General features: G+C 47.5%; 4 protein-coding genes across 5 annotated transcripts; 2 read left to right on the top strand and 2 right to left on the bottom strand.

The window, feature by feature from the left end:
- Positions 1 to 777: 777 nt before the first annotated feature.
- LOC123078848 (acyl transferase 5) lies at positions 778 to 3,411 on the bottom strand. Its single transcript, XM_044501486.1, has 2 exons — positions 2,937 to 3,411; positions 778 to 1,797 (listed from the first exon to the last, which is right to left on the bottom strand). The coding sequence occupies exons 1-2, from the start codon at positions 3,372 to 3,374 to the stop codon at positions 958 to 960; spliced, it is 1,278 nt and encodes a 425-aa protein (XP_044357421.1). The 5' UTR covers positions 3,375 to 3,411; the 3' UTR covers positions 778 to 957.
- Positions 3,412 to 3,572: 161 nt separating this feature from the next.
- LOC123078849 (probable magnesium transporter NIPA9) lies at positions 3,573 to 11,775 on the top strand. Its single transcript, XM_044501487.1, has 9 exons — positions 3,573 to 3,874; positions 3,990 to 4,088; positions 4,168 to 4,297; positions 4,453 to 4,541; positions 7,391 to 7,447; positions 7,517 to 7,575; positions 7,840 to 7,960; positions 9,858 to 10,006; positions 11,300 to 11,775. Exons 1-9 carry the CDS (start codon positions 3,764 to 3,766, stop codon positions 11,514 to 11,516), a joined length of 1,032 nt encoding a protein of 343 aa, XP_044357422.1. The 5' UTR covers positions 3,573 to 3,763; the 3' UTR covers positions 11,517 to 11,775.
- A 1,875-nt stretch (positions 11,776 to 13,650) lies between these two features.
- On the top strand, positions 13,651 to 18,594 carry LOC123078847 (casein kinase 1-like protein 2). 2 transcript variants are annotated; one of them, XM_044501485.1, is made up of 15 exons: positions 13,651 to 14,048; positions 14,168 to 14,208; positions 14,876 to 14,945; positions 15,023 to 15,171; positions 15,488 to 15,583; positions 15,682 to 15,752; positions 15,974 to 16,035; positions 16,193 to 16,256; positions 16,337 to 16,421; positions 16,508 to 16,634; positions 16,831 to 16,913; positions 17,003 to 17,063; positions 17,282 to 17,418; positions 17,847 to 18,096; positions 18,239 to 18,594. In XM_044501485.1, the coding sequence occupies exons 1-15, from the start codon at positions 13,973 to 13,975 to the stop codon at positions 18,259 to 18,261; spliced, it is 1,395 nt and encodes a 464-aa protein (XP_044357420.1). In that variant the 5' UTR covers positions 13,651 to 13,972; the 3' UTR covers positions 18,262 to 18,594. The 2 variants fall into 2 exon arrangements, with proteins under 2 accessions (XP_044357420.1, XP_044357419.1); XM_044501484.1 differs by having other exon boundaries at positions 17,847 to 18,594.
- A 579-nt stretch (positions 18,595 to 19,173) lies between these two features.
- On the bottom strand, positions 19,174 to 21,666 carry LOC123078846 (probable cytokinin riboside 5'-monophosphate phosphoribohydrolase LOGL1). Its single transcript, XM_044501483.1, has 7 exons — positions 21,358 to 21,666; positions 21,159 to 21,256; positions 21,028 to 21,058; positions 20,134 to 20,233; positions 19,961 to 20,031; positions 19,659 to 19,802; positions 19,174 to 19,542 (listed from the first exon to the last, which is right to left on the bottom strand). The coding sequence occupies exons 1-7, from the start codon at positions 21,484 to 21,486 to the stop codon at positions 19,435 to 19,437; spliced, it is 681 nt and encodes a 226-aa protein (XP_044357418.1). The 5' UTR covers positions 21,487 to 21,666; the 3' UTR covers positions 19,174 to 19,434.
- Positions 21,667 to 22,125: the final 459 nt, after the last annotated feature.

The raw sequence follows: 22,125 nt of genomic DNA, 5'->3' as shown, positions 1-22,125 counted from the left end.
AGCACTTGGCAGCCTTCATATCGCGGAGACAAGGATAAACGGATGGTGCTACATCAAAGCGAAGGAAAGGTGGTGCAAAGGAACAGATGTGTACGTGTTGATTCCACCCTAACCTTTCCGAAGCGAACCCCCTCTTAATAGTATGGCTTTCCTACGACTCAAATCCACCGAAAAGAAACGTAGAGAACCGTCGTATTCGATAGGCTCCGAGGGGCACCGAATCATCTTGTGCCTAGACATGAGATATCTGAAATGCTCAACGCACATGATTAGTCCACAAATGCACAATCATCAATCACCAAAACCACATAGGGAGAAATATGCCCTTACACTTGGCTTCCGAACAAGCACCATATTGGCGTGCAAGCCAAGGTCCCCTCGAGGCGAGGTCGGTTAAGGATCCTATAAACCCTAGCTTTCACCCCCTCTCCTTTATAAGGCGGGGGCTAGAGGCATAGACCGGGCGACACCTAATCAATAACTTAAACCTTGGTAGTTATCACTATCTTCAATCTGTAACCCCCTCACACGAGGTGTTTCCACCATCAATCAAAAGCAAAGCAGGAGTAGGGCATTGCTCTCAACCATGAGGACCTGAACCTGGGTAAAATAACCTCGTCTGATCCCCTTTGGTACATCCAGTCACTCTCTCCACCCTACGGAGGACACTGGCGGTTTTCGGTATCATCACTTAGCGTGAAATATTAGTCCCACTAATTTGTCATCATCAATACCAAATCAACAATTAAAGGGCACACAACACTTTCACGAACTTTATTGGGCAAGCGTCCATATATTAGTCCAACCCCTGAATTACATGGATAGTTGTGCAACAATATTATTTCTTACTTTTCCCAACATCTCAAGTGTAGTATTTCCTCATGCCTCCAAAGATTGCCACAAATTTATCCAAACCCAACATACACACATACCATTGATACAATACCAACTAGACATTTAAAATAAGCCCTTCATATCATCCCTGAAGTCCTTTAGATGCTTCTCCTCCACACATTGGGTCATAATTCGGGTGCCCTTCTTCGGCATTGGTGGAGCACCAAGCACCGCGACCGCCATGTAATCTGCATATGTGAATGGTATGATATGGCTAGGGGCGCCCCACCCGTAGTCGACCTCATAGAATCCAAGCCTCGTCCAATCCGACACAAATAGCACATTGTGCTGGAATGTCAACTGGTATGGATCAACCTTCACATCCCCTGACGCCCACTTGGCAAACTCCAAAGGGAGCCTTGCCTTCCCGTCCCTAATCATCCCGATCACACCAAGCAGTCCTGACGTGGCAACATCCTTCGCTGTAGACGTCACAGTAACCGGGTAGAAGCAGTTACCGTAGAAGCCCCCATCCTTTGGGAGAACCTGTGTGAGAAGATGTCTGGTGTTTGCGAAGAAGCATATTTTAACCTCGGCTTGTGGACTGTACTTGATGGCGCGAGTTCGAGCTTGCCAAACCTTTGCAATGGCGACATCGAAAGTTGAGCAGTACTGACCCATTGCCTGGAAGTATTCAGCCTTGACATGGGCCATACAATCTGAACTGACATCTGTGGCGAAATGCTTAAAGCCTAAGGGCTGGAACGTTGGTGGTGGCCCCGAAGGTAACTTGGGTGGGCTCGGGATTACAGCCCGAGCCCATACATGTGCTACCGTAGGCCTGTCCAGGCCGCGGGCTAACTCGGCAATTGCGTTGACGAATTGTGCTGCGCCAAGCCCGTCTGCAAGGGTGTGGACCGCTACCAAGCCCACAACAAATCCTCCACAAGTGAATTCAGTCACCTGGCATGGACAGAGTTAGAACGAGAAAGGTAATGCAATATCAGTCTTGAAACATCAGTTAAAATGACAAGGAAAAAGTTTGCAATATAGAGTCCTAAAACCATGACATTCGTTATTGTTATTCAGATGAAGTGGTTGTATGGAACTTGAGTCAATGAAGAGACAAATAGTAGGCAGGCAGTAGGAGTAGACTACCTAAACCATTGTGATGTGTCGGTGCTTCACTTGTCAGAAATATGTGGTGCCGGCACTTTCTAATAATACAGAAAACAGGGATGTGGTACAGTTCCACCTAGTTAGTGTATGGTATGTGTTTTATTTTTGGTGAAATAGTGTAGCATATGTGTTACACAGATATGTGTTACAGTTCAACCACTCTGATATATAGTCTTGGTTCATTTGGGAGCTACTCTCTCTGTTCGCAAAAAAGGGCCTTGACTGTGTGCGGACATACACTGTTCTGAGAAATAAATCCATTAGAAATACTGTCCTGAAACAACATCCATATTGCGGCAAATAAAGGGAAACAACATGTAAAGCATGATTTGTCTCTTCAAATATTGTTCACCGACGTTCTTCCTGACTTCAGAGGTCTACCTATATTCTTTCTTCCTAACTTCAGACGCCCTGATCCTCGACCGGGTGGTACGTACACATGCCAGGTGAGTGCGAGATGCTTTGTACTTACAGTGAACTTTTATAATAGATTTGATCATATATTTTTTGCCAAAAAAATACTACTATAATATTATCTCGGGATGTAGAAGGCTAGCACTTCGTCGCACTCTATTTATGCTACCAAATCCAATATTTTTCATAGGGGAAAGGTCAACTAGCAACCCCTCATATTGAGTGCTTTTCTGTGCATTGGTGGTTGCTGAAGTAATTCACGACGATGGTTTCTTCATGGGACGAGCATTTGCTTAATAAGTACGTATAAAAATATATGTTGTTGGTTTTTTTTTGAGGGGGAAATATATGTTGTTGGTGGCTTGAATAAGTTGATGTTCGCTCATTGCCTTTGATCATGGCACACAAGAAAATGTGAAATGGATGAAAGATGCGGACTGCGAATGCCTAGTAAACGTTTTCTGCAAGGAGCCTCGAACTCATGTAAATATGATGTACTCCGTATATACCTGCATCATGACCGGAATAGTGGTAGGGTCAACGCCTTCCTCCGGAGCGGGCAGCAGATCCTCCTCGCAGACCATGAGCGGGTAGTCCAGGCCGTTCACGTCCTCGAGGCTGCAGTCGGCGGCGGCCTCAACGAACCAAGCGCCGTTGCCGGTGCACGCAACGCAGGCCTCGCCAGCCGCCACCGATCCCACGAAGCGGCCGGCGAACGCGGGGTACTCCACCAGCGCGCGCGACAGCGCGGCGCGGATCACCTCGGCCGGCCCGGCTCCGTCGGCGCGGCGGTCGCCGTTGCGCCGGAACACGTGCAGGGACCGCACGGTGTGGCGCAGCCCGGGCACGCGGTCGATGGCGGACAGCTCCAGTGTCTCTCCCGACGCCGGCGCGGCCGGCACGACGAACGACTGGGATTTCCTTGCCAGGGTGATTGATGGCACCATGGTGGCCACGTGCCCAGTGTCAGTGTGTGATGCGAGATGTGGGTTAGTGTGTGAGCCTTCGAGACAGCAACGGGATGCGTATTTATAAACGCCGAAGTCTGGGCTGGGCTGAATGTACGAGCGGCAGCCCATCCAAGCTCGCAAAGCCCAAAAGCAGAGACAATAGAATAAAAAAATGGAGTATCCCTCCCGCACACGCGACGCGACCCAGGCACCAACGAGAGAGCACGCACCACCGGCGGCACCCACGCTCGGGCACGGGGGCGCACGACACGACGAGAAAAGGACGCCACCCGGCCACCTCCTCGGCTCCTCCCCCTCGTGGTCTCCTCCTCCGCCCACACCCAAAAAGCTCTAGGGAAACCTCCTGGTGCCGGATCGGATCGGGGATGTGGGAGTCGGTGGCGCTCACGCTGGCCGGCGCCGCCGGCAACAGCATCGGCAAGGTCCTCCAGAAGAAGGGCACCCACATCCTCCCTCCCCTCTCCTTCAAGCTCAAGGCACCCTCCCACTCCCCTCCCCTTATCCATCCCCTTACCCATCCCTTCCGGATGCCGGCGCTGCTGTTTACTACTGTGTTAGATAGATGACGCCGCCCTCTTCGGTCTTGTGCAGGTCATACGGGGCTACGCGCTCAACAGGCTCTGGATCAGCGGCTTCCTCCTCGACATGTGCGGCGCCGCCCTCATGCTCACCGCGCTCTCGCAGGCGCCGGTGCGTTGCCTGCTTCCCGACTCCCTTGTGTTTCTCTTCTCGCCCGATGGCTGATGCGGCGTTTGTTTTTTCTCATCAGGTCTCTGTCGTGCAGCCGATTGCCGGCTGCGGCCTCGCCATACTCTGCGTTTTCTCCCACTTTTACCTCAAGGAGGTCATGAATGGCCTCGATTGGATTGCCATCACAATGGCTGGTCTCGGCACCATAGGTGAGCTACAAGTCACTACGCCACGATCATCACGTTTTACATTCAATATTGACATGATGGAAATGGAAACCAGACAGACCTTTGTAGGATCGATTATTAGCATTAAGCTAGTACCCATGCATTGACTGGATTTACTCTGCGTTCTGTAACTTCAGGAGTCGGTGTCGGAGGGGAGGAGCAGAAAGTGGAAGAGATCCCCCTTTTCAGTATACCTTGGCTGGTGCTCACCGTTGTCATCTTGTTTGTAGGTACCATACTCTGTGTTGTATTAGTTTTATTACATCCACGTAATTATGCGTGCTACCAGAACAAGTGTATTTTCTCTTGCACAAACTGTTTTGCCCATTCTGCTATAATATTCTGACTCTCGCCCACAATTTTAGGCGTGCACCACATAAGTATTACCATTGTCTTTCTATATATAAATTAGGTTTTTCCTACAATTTATGTGTTACGCCCCAACGAAACTGCTTGCTGGAGTTAGGGAAAGTGTTTAGACTGCTCTTTGTTGGATTAATTCATTCCCATTTCATTAAAAAACACATCAATGGGAAAGAACTTGTTATGGCCGGTTTAGCTAGGCCCACCGGGCAATCTTAGCCCACAAGTTATCTTAGGTTAATTCTTATGCAAGTTATCTTAGGTTAATTCTTATGCAAGTTATCTAGGTTATAAATATAGGCTGTAAGACTCTTTTTGGAATCAAGCAATAAGAAGATTATTATCTCTATTGCCCGGCTCCCAGAGGAGCCGGAACCCTAGCCGCCGCCGCCATCTCCCTCCTCTCCCGCGACGGCGCCCAACCGCCGGCGCGGCCGCTCATCGCCTCGCCCAGCTCCCTCCTTCCCTTACTGCTTACGCCCCAGGCCTAGTAGGGTACAAGTTCCTACCAATTTGGTATCCAGAGACTTGGGTCCGATCATGTCTTCGTCAACACCATCGCCGCCGCTGCCCGTCTCCACCTCCGCGCCGATGACCACCGCGCCGATGACGTCTGCCCCGATGACCACCGCCGGGGCCCCCACGCTGTCAGGCCCGGTCACCACCGCGGGCTCCTCACCACCGCCGGCCCCCATCACTTCCGCGCCGCCGCCAGCCGCCGTCTTCACGCCGGAACAGATGACCAGCACGCTGCAGCAGCTCGTGACGGCCGTCCAAGGGCTCCACATGCACCAGTACCACCAGTACATGGCAGGCGCGTACGGCCTCCCGCCGGCTGCGCTGATCGCCACCTACGGCCACCCTGCGCCATGGCTGTTTCCGGGCGCACCCGCAGGCGGCGGGCCCCCGCTGTTGCCGTTCCAGACAGGGAACTCCAGCGGGCCACCACCAGTCGCCGCGGGCCTGTGGCATCTGCCGCTGCCACCATCGACGGCGCCCCTCTGGCACCTGCAGCCGTTGCCGTCCCGGGCAGCCGCTGCCCCCGTCCAGCCCCCGCTGCTGCCGCTGCACCCACCGGCGCCGCCCCCGCTGATGCCGTTGCACCCACCGGCGCCGCCCCTGCCCAGCTCGAGGGTACCCTCGCCGACCGGCCTCCCGATCCATCAGGTCCGGTTCCCGCCCTCCCCGTCGCCACTTCCAGCGTGGGCAGCTGGGTCTTCGCCATCGCCGGTCTACACCACGGCCCCCGAACAGCCGACTCCGTTCCCGCAGTTCGGTGGGCCATCTGGTTCCGCCGGTCCCTACCCGGAGTACCCCGACCAGGCACCACCTGCCTCCCTGCTCCGCTCCTCCGAGCCAGTTCGACACGGCGCTCCGACACAGACACCGCTGCGGTTCGCCAAGATCGACTTCGCCACCTATGACGGCACGGAGGACCCCCTCAACTGGCTCAACCAGTGCGACCAGTTCTTTCGCGGGCAGCGCATCCTCGCATGGAGCGTACCTGGCTCGCCTCGTACCACCTCCGCGGCGCGGCACAGACCTGGTATTACGCCCTCGAGCAGGACGAGGGCGCCATGCCCCCTTGGGAGCGTTTCCGCGAGCTCTGCCTCCTTCGCTTTGGGCCTCCGGTGCGCGGGAGCCGCTTGGTGGAGCTCGGCCACCTTCCCTTCACCTCCACGGTGCAGGACTACGCCGATCGTTTCCAGGCCCTGGCATGCCATGCGCCGGGTGTGACGGCGCAACAGCGGGCCGACCTCTTTGTCGGTGGACTTCCGGATCACATCCGTGTGGACGTGGAGCTTCGGGGACCCCAGGATCTCCAGTCGGCCATGTACTACGCCCGCGCGTTCGAGCGCCGCGCGGTGGCCATCCAGCAGGAATCACCGTTCCGGACCGCTGGGTCGCTACCCGGGCCGGATTCCGTGCAGGGTGGGCCTGCGCAGGCTTCTGCGGCACCCCTCGCCGCGACCGCGGCGCGCCCGCTCGGCCGGCTCACCTCAGCCGAGCTACTCGAGCGTCGCCGCCAACGGTTGTGCTTCACCTGCGACGAGCCCTACACGCCCGGCCATGCCTGCCCGCAACTCTTCTACCTGGAGGTTGCAGACTACATTCCGGAGGACGCCGTCGCCGCCGACCTGGTCGCCCCAGCTGTCGAGAAGGTGTTTGACGCTGGTTGATCGCCTCGAGGAGTTCCGCAAGCGCTTCCCCACCTTACAGCTCGAGGACGAGCTGTTTGTGCAGGCGGGGAGAAGTGTTATGGCCGGTTTAGCTAGGCCCACCGGGCAATCTTAGCCCACAAGTTATCTTAGGTTAATTCTTATGCAAGTTATCTTAGGTTAATTCTTATGCAGGTTATCTAGGTTATAAATATAGGCTGTAAGACTCTTTTTGGAATCAAGCAATAAGAAGATTATTATCTCTATTGCACGGCTCCCAGAGGAGCCGGAACCCTAGCCGCCTCTAACCCTAGCCGTCGCCGCCATCTCCCTCCTCTCCCGCGACGGCGCCCAACCGCCGGCGCGGCCGCTCATCGCCTCGCCCAGCTCCCTCCTTCCCTTACTGCTTACGCCCCAGGCCTGGTAGGGTACAAGTTCCTACCAGAACTAAACATATTGTAGGATATTATGGTGGGTGATATTATTATAGTGTTGATGAACCCAGTTTTTAGCCTGCGACTGATGGCAATTTTATTTTTTTATGCCAATTAAGGTTCTGCTCAACACTTGGCTTCATATCTACAAAAAGCAGAGGCGCGAACAAGAGTTGGTGAGCAACTTTTAAATTTGGGATTCATGTTTCAATATTATAAAATATTGACACCTTGCATCAATCCAGACTGGACCTGAAGTGATCGAGGAGGTCATATACGGCTTAGAATCAGGCATTTTGTTTGGGTAATTTTTTTTTATCTATTTCCATTTATCACTTTGTTTACAGTCTTTTCTACTTAAAAAATTAATTTATGACTTAGACTCAGGCCTTATGTTGACCACTCTGGTCCCTATTTCAATTGATTGAGAGGATATTTACTTGGGAGTATACATTTATCATGAAATAAACAAATGTTACTTCAACCTTTCTTTTCTTTTAGTATACAGTTATGCAGTGACCCAATATGGGAGGATGACTCATAATTATTAACTTAATTTCATGTATAGGATTTCATCAGTGATCTCTAAGATGGGATTCGTGATGTCTGAAATGGGCTTTCCGAAGATTGTTGTGCCAGCTGCCATTTCTTGTAGTGTGGCCTGCAGTGCCGTGGGATTTGTTTACCAGGTATGTCTAGTTTACTGGAGATGCGCCTCCCTACTTGTGTGCATCACAGAGATGTCCCTTCTTAATGCGCACTGCTGCCCTGATACTCTGGAGATGTACTTCTCTGCTTTTTTGTGTGTTCTGGCATTGATAGGGATGTATACAGTGCTTGTATAGTGTTTGTAGAAAACGTAGAGATGTTACCTGCCATCGGCGTTGCACTTGTTAATGATTTACGCACTCGAACAGTGCATGGGAACTATTGAGACTATTGCACTTTGTTAATCTCAACTAATGCCGTCGGTGCGCATGCATTTATTGTTTGGCTGTCATACAATCTATGTCACATCCTTCTGTTTCAAGCAATCTTCAGCTGATTGCACTCCTTTCATAGAACATGCACATGTGGGCCATTGCGAAGACATTTAAAGCAGACTTGATTTGTGAACCTGGAAAGCATCAAATTGTTGGAATGGCATGAAGGATCGTTGGCTTCTTGTTGGGCTCTGTCTTGAGCTGGAAAACGCCCTTGAACAAGTACAAGTGTGTCATCTTTTTCCATGTTTGGCACAACTGTTGCGTTACCGACGATTCCAAGTTTCTCTTGCTGTCCATTGTGCCATGGTGGCAGGCGAACAGTTTTTGATGGTCATCAGAACGAGGCCCTGCATGGAGGCATTCTAGAGGTATCTCCATACTAAAGAAAAAAGGTTGTTTAGTGTTGATCTATATTCAGGCGGCCACTCAGTCTGTTGGTTAGATACCTCTAGATCACCCCTTGCAAAGACTCATGCCAACAAGGTTTGGAGACTCCACTTGTTGAGTTGCCATTGCACAATGAAAGATATGGCCATCTTGGTATGGACGATAACACAATAGTTGTGGTGGTAGGAAGATGAATGAGATGTCATACTATTACTTGTTCAAGGACATTTTCCTGCTCTATAGAGAGACTCACCCCGAAGCAGCCATCTCTCACCTCACTTTAAATGACTCTTTGTTGGATTCACAGACCAAATCCTCTTACTCCCTCCGGATGGGAATATAAGTTTGGCATGGGAACTTAGGTAGTCATTTTAACTAGTGAAGCATGTATAATATGTCACAAAAAATATATGGCTAGAAACTTCATTGGACGATGAATCTAAAAATATTTTTGTTATAACATACATCATATTTTGCGCTAATCAAATCGAAGACCTAAATATCCGTGCCCGACCTATATTCACATCCAGAGGGAGTGGAACAAATCTTTAAAAATGGCAAACAGGTGCACATATGCTGCACAATGACATTAACTACCGAGGTGCATTAGTTCATACAATTTATTCATAGTTTTTATGTAGTGTTTCTTGAGAACATGTACTTGCTAGTCAAACTCTTACACCAAGCTTATGACGCCACCATAACGTGAATATTAGGGTACACCATATGGGAGCAAAGTGGAGCGGAGTATTTTTTGTCTCAGTGAAGCAGGAACATGGGTGTGACTGACCTTGAATGGAGCCACATAGTGATGTCACATAATATTTGCTGATACTAAAATTGAGCTATAAATCTTGCTTATTGTAAATCATATCACAGTGCTTCCTTTTTGCTGCCGAGACCATTTTTTTAATCTAAAAACGGAAACACATGTGCATGTTCCATGAAAGGAATGCAATCCTTTTTGCAATTATTTTTTACAAAAATTACTGTACTAATTTATACTCCATTGACATTGATGATCTGCAAAATTTTAAAATTTTGTTATTTGCAAATTGTTTTCTCAGATTGCACTAGTATATTGGACCCGCCTGATGAAATATGTGTTTTTAACATTTGTCATAATGAGTTGTCTAGTTATCTTTCAATGCTTCTGCTCTGGTTTGTGGTTTCGCTTTGTATATTCCACTAATGGGACATGACGCCTGTGCAGACTCGAGGTCTCAAGCATGGGAGGGCAATTGTTGTGTCCACATGTACATCAGTGGCATCTATTGTGTCTGGTGTTGTGGCTGGTATGGTTGCACTTGACGAACATCTGCCGACAGCTCCCGCAGGACGTTTTTTTCTCTTGCTTGGATGGTAATATCATTATACTACATTGTGTTTTTCTTTCTGTGTTGTGTGCTATTGCTGAAGACTGATCTGATTCCCTTTTCCCTGCTTCTGTAGTTAGCTACTCCCCCCGATCCATACTAATTGTCGCTGCTTTAGTACAACTTTGTACTAAAGTTGTACTAAAGCTGTGACAAGTAATATGGATCAAAGGGAGTACATTGTTTTTTTCTTTCTTTTCAATGCCTGCACCTTTAAGGCTATTGCATTGGCAATGTATCCGATAACCGTGAGATCCTGGCTAAACTATGATTTTTTGTGATTGTGATCACGAGGGGAGGCTGCGTGGTGGGGTAGGGGGTGATGTCGGTGGAACACTTAACATACATTGATAGGCAATACTGGAGGTGGCAGAGATCCTCTTGTTCTATATGGTAGTATCTCCTTGATAGATATAGCAGCAGTAGGACCACCCATGCCCAAATCTGGGGATGGTTGTGCATCCAAGGCCCAAGGGGCTCCACCGTCGCATTGTTACACTTGCAGCACAGCTCAGGGGTTTGTACCAGCTGAGCAGGAGCTGGGAAACAGTCACTGCCTTATCTATGCTGTGGGAAAGCCGGATGTGGGTAGATCTGGTGAGATGGAGACGAAAGGTTAGCCGCCTACAACCACAGGCACCATCTTGTGGAATGTGCAGAGAGGGAGGCAGCGACGGATAATCCCATGCAGGTCTAAAGTGAGTGAGGTGGCATTGACGTTGGGGAGGAAGACAGTGCTGGAGTAGAGGGAGGAAGACTTCCAGAGTAGTGAGTGTTTGGGGCGATTCGCAATTTTGCAGTTGTTGGGATGTCTGAAACTGTTTTGGTTGTGTGGGGATATCCCGCCCCAATGTGAGCCATCTCTTGTAATCATGCAGCTACAGGCACATTTTTTTAGATTTCCACCTGATATGCTCTGCTATTTGCCTCACTAAATTGCAAGTGGGGCGGGTGCTTATCTTGGGACTATATATGGAATTCATGTAGCATGTGCTTGTTATGTATTCTTTGTTGGCAACTTTGATCATGAGAGAATATATCAAGTTCTTTCTCAGTCTATTGAGGTTACGGATATGCAAATTCAGCTTTGCTGAAATACCTAATGTATATTGGGTGCAATAGATTAGGAAAATAACACCAGTAGTGTGCCGTGTAAGGAGTCATATCGGTCTATTGACAAATTGGATTGAACAAATGTGTTGTCTCTTCGTGCTCTCTGACCTCTGCTCCACTTTTTTGAATTGGCTGAGGGACACTAAAGAGTTGGTTCTCCTTTCAGGTTCTTCATTATTACGGGGGTGATACTACTTGTTACTTCAACCCGAGTGATTGCGCGCCTACCTAAGCCTGTGCAGAAGTTTTTGAAGAGTAATATGGAGCGTTCGCACAGCATCAGGAGGCCTGGATCAGCCCGAGGGAAGGATTCCAACCAAAGCACAACAATCCATGCCTCGACATTACATATACTAACCTCTACAGGGAAAGAGAAGGCCTAGAGGTGCTACTGGAGCATGACTGTCTTAACACCTTTGATGGGTCCAATCACTAATGTGAATGTACAAGTCTAGAGTAGCATCTCAAAAGTTTGGGCTGGCTGCTCATATACTGACTGCCCTTATAGATCTAACAGCAACAGAAGTTCGTAAAATCTGCTGTGAATTTTGATCAAGTTACATACCTTCCTGTGGTCAGTTGTAAGTGGTATATTAGTTTGTTCTCTTCCCTTTCGAATCTTGTGTGCGTGTTTCTGCTTTACTTGCAGCACCATTATCTTTTGCTTTTAAGAATGCGTGGAAAGGGCCATGTATGTCCTGTTTGGATGTTTGGGTTACTTGATACTACAAAACTCTTGTGATATACCGTCAATTGCTTCGGTTCCGGTAGGCCCTTGCTGATGGTTTCTTTCACAGAAGCTTCCCCCAGTGAACTGCCACAGTTGTGGGAAATGCGGGCAAAATATTTGCTGTACCTACATGTGTAAGAATTGAAAATTTTGCAACTATACAAGTATTGAAGTATATATTGCTAATCCAGCTGCACATGACTTTCATACGTGGTATACGACCCTGGTGGTTCTACTGAACCGTGGGAGTATGCACCTAACATTTCTGATGAACCCTATTTTTCTGTTTCTATTTTGTTAGAATTAAAGAATGAACAGGATGATCTCATACCTGTCTCTTTCCCATGCTGCCAAATGAAGTGCGGCCAATGGCAAACTGGTCCAAATGACCAAGTCAGAACGTATCAGAGGTTTGTAGTTATCTGTGCCCACAAGTTCCAAGTGTGTTAGGAATTTAGGATTAGCTATAGGAGATGCTTGTTCCACTAGCGGGGTAGCTATCCTGAAATTTTCCAACCCTACCGTGATTAAAAAAGAAAGGATTTGCTTTCTGTGTGGTTAGGTGGCAAGCACAGTTTTGTCCAGCCATATTTGATTAGCTAGGTTAGGTCAACTAATGTACTACTAGTACTACAGTATGCATAGTATTACGTGATTAATGGAAAAGATTAAGAAATTCAAATCAGTCGCCTTGGGCCGGGTAGCATCTGGACAAGGGTCATCCAGGGCTAATAAACTGGTAATAAAAGAGTTTGGACATCTTTACTGTACATCTTCAGCCAGGGTATAGGGTGACAATCTTCTTTGTGGGAATTGCATGTGTTTTTGCTAGGCAGAGTGATGTTTGTAGTTACTCCCTAGAAAGTGCTATGTAGTGAATGCATCATATGGCACATTCCTTCTAGGCAAATTAAGCGCCCAGTTTTGTCACTAATTGTCATCTCATGTAGTCAGCTTTGATCTGATCTCAAGGTTTACCTATACAATTTCTTTTGTGAACTTTACCTTTACAAATTCACAACTTTCACCATGCTGATCAACTAGTACCCAGGCTGAACATTTCTAAATGGCCTCATCTTGCTGAAGAGTCAAAAGCACCCAAAATACATTTATTATTACAAGCCATGATGCTTCGTCACTGGGAAAGCGGGAATGTACTCCAGCATAACCGTGGAGCCTTGTAGTACTACTATTATTGGGAGAATATTGTGCAAATTAGCCCATAAATGTGCCGAGATGGCGAAAAATGGTATACGCTCACAGGCCACACGCAACCACCTATTCCAATCCATAAGAACCCAAACTGAAACGGCGTGCCGATGTCACGATCGATCGACTGGCGCCTTGTCCTCGTGGTTAAGCATTAAAAAGTACGCGTGGCAAGTTGGGAGAAACATTATCTTTGGACACGCTTGCTGCTTAAGCCTGCTGCCGTGCAGTCGTACTCCGGTTTAATCACCGAGATAAACGACCCTACCAAGAGAAAGCAACTCGGCACACTGGCTTCTAACCTTCTTCATTTTTTGACGTGTTTTTTTTATAAATATAAATTAGTTGTACGACTGTGTTATAGGCGCTGCCATCTCATCCAGTCCAAATAAGGAAGACAGTAATGCAAATCAAGAGGGTTACGGCAGAGTACAGTAGAGTACCCCGAGCGATATTCAAAGTATCCGCCAGGGGGATAGAGGGAAAGCGAAAGCGTCAAAGCGAGGGCTAAAATGCAAAAGGGAAGAAGAAGATACGGGGAATGGGATAGAGTCGGGGTGGGGAGGCCAAACTGGTCCTTTTTCTTTTTTCCTCCTGCTCTGCTTTGCTTTGCTTGCTTGGTCTACTTCCCCAACTCCCCCCGAAAAAACAATCCCAAGCGGCACCCACACGGCCATGGCCGCCTGCCCCTCCTCCCCTCCCACCCCAAACCCTAGGTAGCACTAGCAGCAGCGCTCTCCCTGCCTCGACGGTCCCTCGAGCTCCTGCCCCGCGCCGATCTGAGCCCCCGCCGCTAGGTCTCTCGGGAGGGGAAAGCGCGTCTTTTTGGCCTTTGTCTTTGCGGCTCTGCTCGGTGGGAACTCCCGAGCTTCGGCGGAGCATTTCCTGGGGCGGGCGGGGATGGAGCCGCGGGTTGGGAACAAGTTTCGGCTGGGCCGCAAGATCGGCAGCGGCTCCTTCGGGGAGATCTATCTCGGTGCGGGCCGGCTGCTCTGCTCTTTGCCCCGAATTTCGGATTCCATTTTTGGGGATTTTCTAGTCCTCGATCGATTTTTGACGCGCTTCTGTTTGCTTGTCCCCTTTGCGTGCGTGCAGGGACTAATATCCAGACCAACGAGGAGGTCGCGATTAAGCTGGTACGTGCTCCTGTTGCTGCGATTCAACTGCTCGGATCTTTCTCATGCTTCCGAGTATTACCAGTGCTGCGTTAGCCTGCTTTGGACGCCGTAGTGGTTGAGGAATGTGGACCAGCTCATGCTTGGTTCCGGCTATCGTCAGTCAAGTTGCAGGTTCCTGTAGGAATAGCCTTTGATATGCCGCTCTTCTCAAAGCAATTCAGGCTTTTGAGTTGGCTCTGGATGGATGCTCTGCCCTCGTTGGCAGATTTGGTTTTCCATGGATGAACAATTTGGACTAGTTGATTGGTCAATGTTCCTGGAATTGACTGGTGTGGTTGACTTGGTTGGACCTGAGCTTTTTAAGTGCTTTCGGTTAATCTATGCAGATTGACAACTAAGTTCAAGCTGCTGAGTATTGGATGATGTTTATAGTAATAAAATGTGAACGGCAGATACAATAAACGAGGAGAGGAATGAGAAACAGTAACTTGTGAAACATATTGCTGCATACTCTGTAGCCCGGAGTGACAGTCTAGATATAGAGACCCATTGCCCATAATTCTGCATCATAGTGGCTTGTTGCTTCTATAAACTATCACTAAATTTAGTATGCAGGTTATTTCGTCTTGATTGCCTGTATCAGATTTCTGAAGTTTGACATTTTATTCCTTTCTTGTTCATGCAGGAAAATGTGAAGACAAAACATCCTCAGCTGCTCTACGAATCGAAGATCTACAGGATTTTGCAAGGAGGAAGTATGGAAGCTTTACATTGTGCATAATTTTGTAGGACTGTGATAGAACTAGTGGTTTGACAATCTTTGTTGTGGCAGCTGGAATCCCAAATGTCAGGTGGTTTGGTGTAGAAGGAGACTACAATGTCTTAGTCATGGATTTGCTGGGGCCAAGTCTGGAGGATCTATTTAATTTTTGCAGCAGAAAATTATCTCTCAAGACTGTACTTATGCTTGCCGATCAGATGGTACGTACACATACACCAATCATTTGATGTCATTCCTTCTTGTCGCCTCCATCAATCTATTTGTATATAGCAATCAGCAAGCAATTAACTCTGTACCTGTCCTTGATTAATTTTCATGGACCTCAGCTCCATTGTTGCTGGCCACACCAACGCCTGTTTTTTTGCACAAGACTCAGTTTCCCTGTTCCTTCCATTGCTTTTTTTTTGTGATACGTACATTATGATTTCGCTCCTCATTTTTGTCCTATGTGTACTTTTTTTTTCTTTGTTTATTCCTAGCTTATGAGCTGTATGTAATCTGCACTCCCACTTGTAGATAAATCGAGTGGAATTCGTCCACTCCAAGTCATTTCTGCATCGAGACATTAAGCCAGATAATTTTCTCATGGGTCTTGGCAGGCGGGCTAATCAGGTGGGTAGCAATGCAGTGTTTACTAATTAATTCAGATCTGCTGTATTATTTTCTTGTGTTCATTCTTACCACTTTATTCGTGCTCTTATATTTGACAGGTCTATGTTATAGATTTTGGTCTTGCCAAAAAGTATAGGGATACCTCGACTCATCAGCACATCCCATACAGGTACGATGCATAAACATACTAAGTTATCTAGAGAGTATGATAGTGGCTTAAGTTATTTCCATACATCATGCAGAAATGACACTGCCAGATTATGTCGATTATGTTTTAATAGTTCTTTTCTTGAAGATGTCATTTTAGTTGGAGCACCCTTCTTATGTCAGTTTTTCTTTCTGATCTACTTTGGCTCTGCCTTGTGTTCTTACTTGATGGTAATACTGCAGAGAGAACAAAAACTTGACTGGGACAGCAAGATATGCAAGCGTGAACACTCATCTTGGCATTGGTGAGAAAATGATACTCTACCAGTTCATAATTGTCTTTTTTACATTGTAACTTCCACCTGTTGGACTCCATCCTGCTGTCAGTTGAATGTCATACTACTTGCTCTGCGTATCTTGTTTTCTGACTATTTACTTCTATTCTTTTTTTGTGTTGGTCAGAACAAAGTCGAAGAGATGACTTGGAATCTCTTGGATATGTACTTATGTACTTCCTACGGGGAAGGTTGGTTTATTTTCTGGATTCTTATTGTGTGCCACACAAGATATATCAATGAATCAGATGTAACATTGTTTTCTTTTCAGCCTTCCTTGGCAAGGTCTGAAAGCAGGAACAAAGAAGCAAAAGTATGAGAAGATCAGTGAGAAAAAAGTTGCAACATCAATTGAGGTACTTGGTAGTTATGATGTCTCTACTGGTTGTTGGCACTCCACCCTGTATATCATGTTGGTTATAATGTTCTCATTCTATTTCAGGCTCTGTGTCGTGGGTATCCTACTGAGTTCACATCATATTTCCATTATTGCCGCTCGCTTCGGTTTGATGACAAGCCTGATTATTCCTACCTTAAGCGACTGTTCCGTGACCTCTTTATCCGCGAAGGTTTGATTTTGTTTTCATTCTTGAAGAGGATTAGTAAATATCGTTTTCCTTTTCATACTTGAATCTATGAGATATTAACTTGCCCCCTCCATACTTCATGGAAACCTGTTGCATTCTGTGTATTATTGAAGTGCCAACATCTAAAATGCTTTGAAGGTTACAGGCGGATGGTTGATATCAGAATAATGCCTTGCAGGTTTTCAGTTTGACTATGTATTTGACTGGACAATACTGAAGTACCAGCAATCTCAAATTGCTAGTGCCCCGCCTCGTGTTGCAGTAAGTCTTTCGTGCACTCACCAACCAAATATGTGTATTTTTACGTAGCCATCCATGTGAAATTGTGACGTCTTACATATATTTTACAGGGCCATGGTGCAGGACCTTCTGGGTTGACACCACCTGTATTGCAGAATGATAGTCAATCTGGTAATTGGTTTATTTTGATCGTTCCTCGTTCCTCGTTCTTTACGAGTATTACTATTACTGTTTTCAGGCAATATTGATGAGTAATTGGCTTATAATGAAGTTGCCAAAAAGTTCCTTTGCTTCTATGGCTAATTTGAACCAGATTGGATTTCTATAGTGGAACAATGAATTGTATGACCTTCTTAGCCATGTTTATTTATCCATTTGTTATGATGTAGGTGCTGTTGAAGGGAGGATTAGTGGTTGGTCAGCAATGGACCGACGTCGTGCCCCACCCCCCATTGCAAGCGTGGGGACTTCAAATAAGCAGAAAGCCCCTGTAGGAAATGATGCTCCTATTTCTAAAGACCCTGCGGTGTGTACTCTCCCCATTTCCCTTTGTCGTATAGGACTTGGATATTGTGATTGGAAGATTAGGGCGCCAGACACTGTTTTTCAATTTCTAGTGCAAGAGAGGAACAATGTGCTCACTAGTCAAATTTTCTTAGTCAACCTTGCATTCATGACTTGTTCTTATAAACTGGTGCTCTTATTTGCAGAAGTACTTCCAGCTTTGTGCAAGTGTCATGTAGGCTTGTATTATCACTCTGTAATCTTTGTATCTCTTGTTTTTCAGTTGGTTGTGAATGTTCTGTTTTCCTCGTCGAGGACTCCAATCATAATTTTTTATTTTCTTGTATCTGGGCATCATGATTCATAATCTGCAATGTGGAAATTTAAAACACCAAAACCGTTGCTCATTGTTTCAAGCTTCTTACTCTGGCTGTTGTTGCTGTTGTTTAGATATCCGGCTCGAATTTTTTGGGGCGGTCAAGTGGATCGTCAAGGAGAGCTGCTGTTTCAAGTAGCCGGGATGCTGTGGCAAGTGACACTTTTGAGCCTTCACGATCACGCACGACTGATGCAAGCCCTGGTGCATTCCGTAGAACCTCAGGTGCTCAGAGAAGCCCACCGGTTGATTCTGCAGAACCACAGCGTTCCTCTTCGGCTCGGCATTCATCTAACCCGAAGAACTACGAGTCTGCCCTCAAAGGTATTGAAGGTCTTAATTTCGATGGCGATGAGAGGGCTCAGTACTAGTAGCACTGAGAAAACGATTCCTCTTCTACGTGTGCTGTGTATAAATTATAATCTGAAGATAAGCACAGCATTTCCTGTTGAGTTTTGGATCACAGGAGATGTTACGAGGAGGATGTGAAGTGCTATTGCCAGATGATGGTGGTGGTCTTCTGGACACGGTAAATAAGTGGTCAGCCCGAGGCACAAGGAATGTAGCTCTCATAATTTAATGTGATTGGGGTGGTTCTGTAAATGTCTTTAATCTTTATAGTTTTTTATGTGGCGCTTGTGAGTCTGTTGTATTATTTCTATTCCTTCCGGTGCACCTTGTCCAGTTGCCATTGTCTTGGCACAGCCAAGTGCAGCTTGTAGGACTTTGTCTTTGGAAACTGGAACTTGACCATGTAGAATTTTTTCGAACAAATTTGGCTGGTAACGTTTCCTGACTATTAATGTGCCTTCAAGGAACAAATGTCGTGTGGCCTTTTAGAAATATTTTCTGTAAGGTGATAAATTTATTTTAATGTCTGCCGTGCATGTTTTTGCACTTCGGTTTGATTGCAAACCCATAAGTATGCATGTTTGTTTTTTGGCCTGTTTGGGATGGAAATTTTTGTGGTTGATGTTGTTGCATGAGTTGAGATGTTCTCTTTGGAACTGTTGTATTGCAGACCCCGCCCTTCATTTAGCAACGCGGGGATGTGTCCTAATTGACCAAATTTGGTGGATAAGAACACTGAAAGCAGTGCAGGCGCAGCAGCCCAGGCAGCCGACATAGTACTGCAAGGGAACATGTACAGCCACATGTCTCAACTGGGTGCCTGCAGGTGTCAGGAAACGCATGCCTAACGGGCGGTGGGACCGTGGGAGCCATGGCCAGGGACCACATCGAGCCTATGTGGAGAGGCTGGCCATCGGGCCATGGTTGAACATGCCATTATTGACAAGATGGTTGTGAAAGGAACTTGTAGATTAATGATGTTCCGTCAGCCCGTTATTAACGTCATTCCTGGCGGTACTGATGCTAGCAAGATGCATGCACAATCATTCATTCACACCCAAGAAAACGACTGCCCGATCGGTTCACTTCACCAGAGTTCTGACGTTGGTGGTTATCAGTCAGCATTTGCTCACGCCGCTGCATTCATTCCGATACACAATCTTAGGCTTCTTCGCCAGACCAAGTCGCAGTCCAACGTACAGGGTTACATGAAAGGCAACCAACAACGGAAAACCACAACACACTACGATTATTGCAATTGCAATCCCAGTGGCCAGTTGAGCAACCAGGGACGACGACGCCTGCCACACATCAGCACGATGCCTCCTCCTCTGGCTCCGGCGCAGCTTTCCCGTAGCCCAGCTCGGTCATCTCCCAGCTCGTCCGCGACGCCACCTCCCGGTGTGAACGGGTGTATTGCTGAGCACAATCGAGAGAATCATTCAACACAATAACAATGCTGTTTGTCAACGAGGCCAGGCGTTTTAAACTCAAGGACGCGTATTAAAGTGTAGTGGGCAGTGAGGTCAGTTCACCTCCATTTTCGTCAGCAGTTCGTGGGCAGTTGGCGCCGACACGATTATCTGCCTGCAATCGGCCTTAATAAAACCTTCTGCCGCGCCCTTGTCGAACAGCGCGAGTAACGGATCATAGTACCCGTCGACGTTTAGCAAGCCAACCTGTTCAAGTCAATCATCAGTGCGCCTGGATTATTAGTTTTTTATATGAAGAGCACGGTGTCTGTAGCAGACTCTCATTTGTCAACTGCCATAGCCCACAATGCACTCATTCAAGGCTATGGCAATGTATTACTAGTACTAGGAGTCATAATACTCACTGGTTTGTCATGGATTCCGAGCTGCGACCATGTGATCATCTCTAACAACTCCTCCATTGTTCCATACCCTCCTGGTGTCCACAAAGTAATAATCATGTAAGCATTGTCAGGTTGACGCATTAGCCCATTCAAAAAGGGTCAGGGAAGAACATGTAGAATCGGGTCGTGCATACCCGGGAGAGCAATGAACGCATCGGCTTGTCGCGCCATCTCAGCTTTCCTCTCATGCATGTCAGAGACTATCTTTACTTCTCCAACACTTGCACCAGATATCTGAAACACAAGTTTTTGTGTTTCATTACGCAAAGAAATGAAATAGGCTACATATACATCATTTTCAGATTTCTCCTATCACCATCCTACAAAGTTGAGAGATGTTTGGACAGTAGCACTTCCACATCAATTCAATATATACATACTATAGGCATAATGGTGCAATTCAAACTCCACTGCTTGCGTACTTTTCTCACTCAACTTGTGACGACCGACCTCATGGCAGGCAAATTGAACACTATTATTACATCCACCGAGCGGCCAACTTTACAACTCCAAGTTGTACCGCCCAAAAGTCCAAGCTGACGGTTCATTTTTGCGTGTATGGAAATTGGAAACAGGCCTGAAACGGACGGTCGGGAATTTCAGCCCTATTCTAGTCCAATTCCTCAATGATCACATACCTATTTGTAACCCCACAAGCAAAGGTGAATCGGTCTGGACCCAACAGAAAACGGGAATCAAATGGTGAGTGGGTGACCAACAGAGATAGATAGCACTAGTATATATTTGCTAGGTGATCGCGAAAAGTCGTGAGACCGACAGGTGGGGCCAAACAAAAGGATAGGATTCAGATGGCCCATCCATCGGCAAGTGTTCCGAAATTCCGTGCCAAATTTCTAGGCAGAGAGACGAGTCGTGCGGCTACTACTTCACTGCGTAGCAGAAACTTATTTCTCTCTCTAACGAACCGATTAGGCAATTAACAATGACGTATCAATCTGTATTTCTACGCATATATACGCATAATAAGAACAATAAGAAAACCTAGAAGGAAAGAGATTGGTACGCACCTCAAGGGGCATGAGTGCTCTTGGAATCACCCTGTAAAACAATCGAACGGATAGATACATACCCCATTAGGAAGGTTGCAGAGTACTACTACTATATAAGGGACTGTAAACAGAGGCGGCCGGCGAGGTACCCGAGGACGCGGCAGCCGCCATCCAGAACCGTCTGGGCGATCAGGCCCATCAAGCCGATGCTGCCGCCGCCATAGACCAGATCGACCCCCCTCGTCACCTGCAAGGAAAGGAAATCCCACCGTGAACGTCGGATTCTGGGGCGCCCGGCCGCCCGGGAACAGGGCGCGCGCAGCCTCGGCATTCCAGCGCATTACTCACCAGCCCCTGGCCGAGCTCGAGCGCCGCGTCGCCGAACACCGCGCGATTGCCGGAGTTGCTGCCGCAGAAGACGCAGATCCTGCCGAACTTCCTCGGCGGCGCGGGCGCGGCCGCGGTGGTGTCGCCCATGGCCTGGCTTGTTTCCTCTCGGGTCCGGGGCGGGAGGATGGGGTTAAGAGCCGTCGTGGAGGAGGAGAGGAGAGGAGAGGGAGGTGTTTGGGTTCGGCTCGTTCTTCTACCCGGTGCCGTGTGTTATCTCTCGTATCGTATCTGGGGGAGAAGCTTCAAATGAAGGCGGCATTAAGGATTCTGACGCGACTGTCCTTTTATTATGTCGTGATCAATTTGGTGGGTCATTCGAGCGGCCCATGTTGCGCCAGAAGAGCCCAAGTGTCCGATGGCTTTCCTTTTGCAGTTTGACCCTCTCAATCTACGTCACATAGCAACGAAGCCCTTTTAATTGGGAAAATGGTCTATTCCAAGGTGGCGTGCTCTGTTGAAGATCACAATTCCTTACTTTCCTGGCATGTTTTTTTCCCGATGTAATTACGCACGATGTTAACATTCTGTGATAAAAAAAAGGGTGTGCACGATGACCTTGACCTTGTGCAATGACAAAAATGCCAATTCGACATTTATGGAGTAGGTTAGGTCTTTTCTCTTTTGAAAAGCACCGATTACAATGCAGGCACACACGCACACCCTCACACCAACACGCAAGAACTGGGTTGAAGTTGCGGGGTTTTAAGATTGACAAATTCGTCACGG

This window comes from Triticum aestivum, chromosome 3D (genome assembly GCF_018294505.1).
Source record: "Triticum aestivum cultivar Chinese Spring chromosome 3D, IWGSC CS RefSeq v2.1, whole genome shotgun sequence".
NCBI lineage: Eukaryota > Viridiplantae > Streptophyta > Magnoliopsida > Poales > Poaceae > Triticum > Triticum aestivum.
Note: the sequence above shows the minus strand (reverse complement) of the source record. Positions and strands in the feature narration are given on the sequence as shown.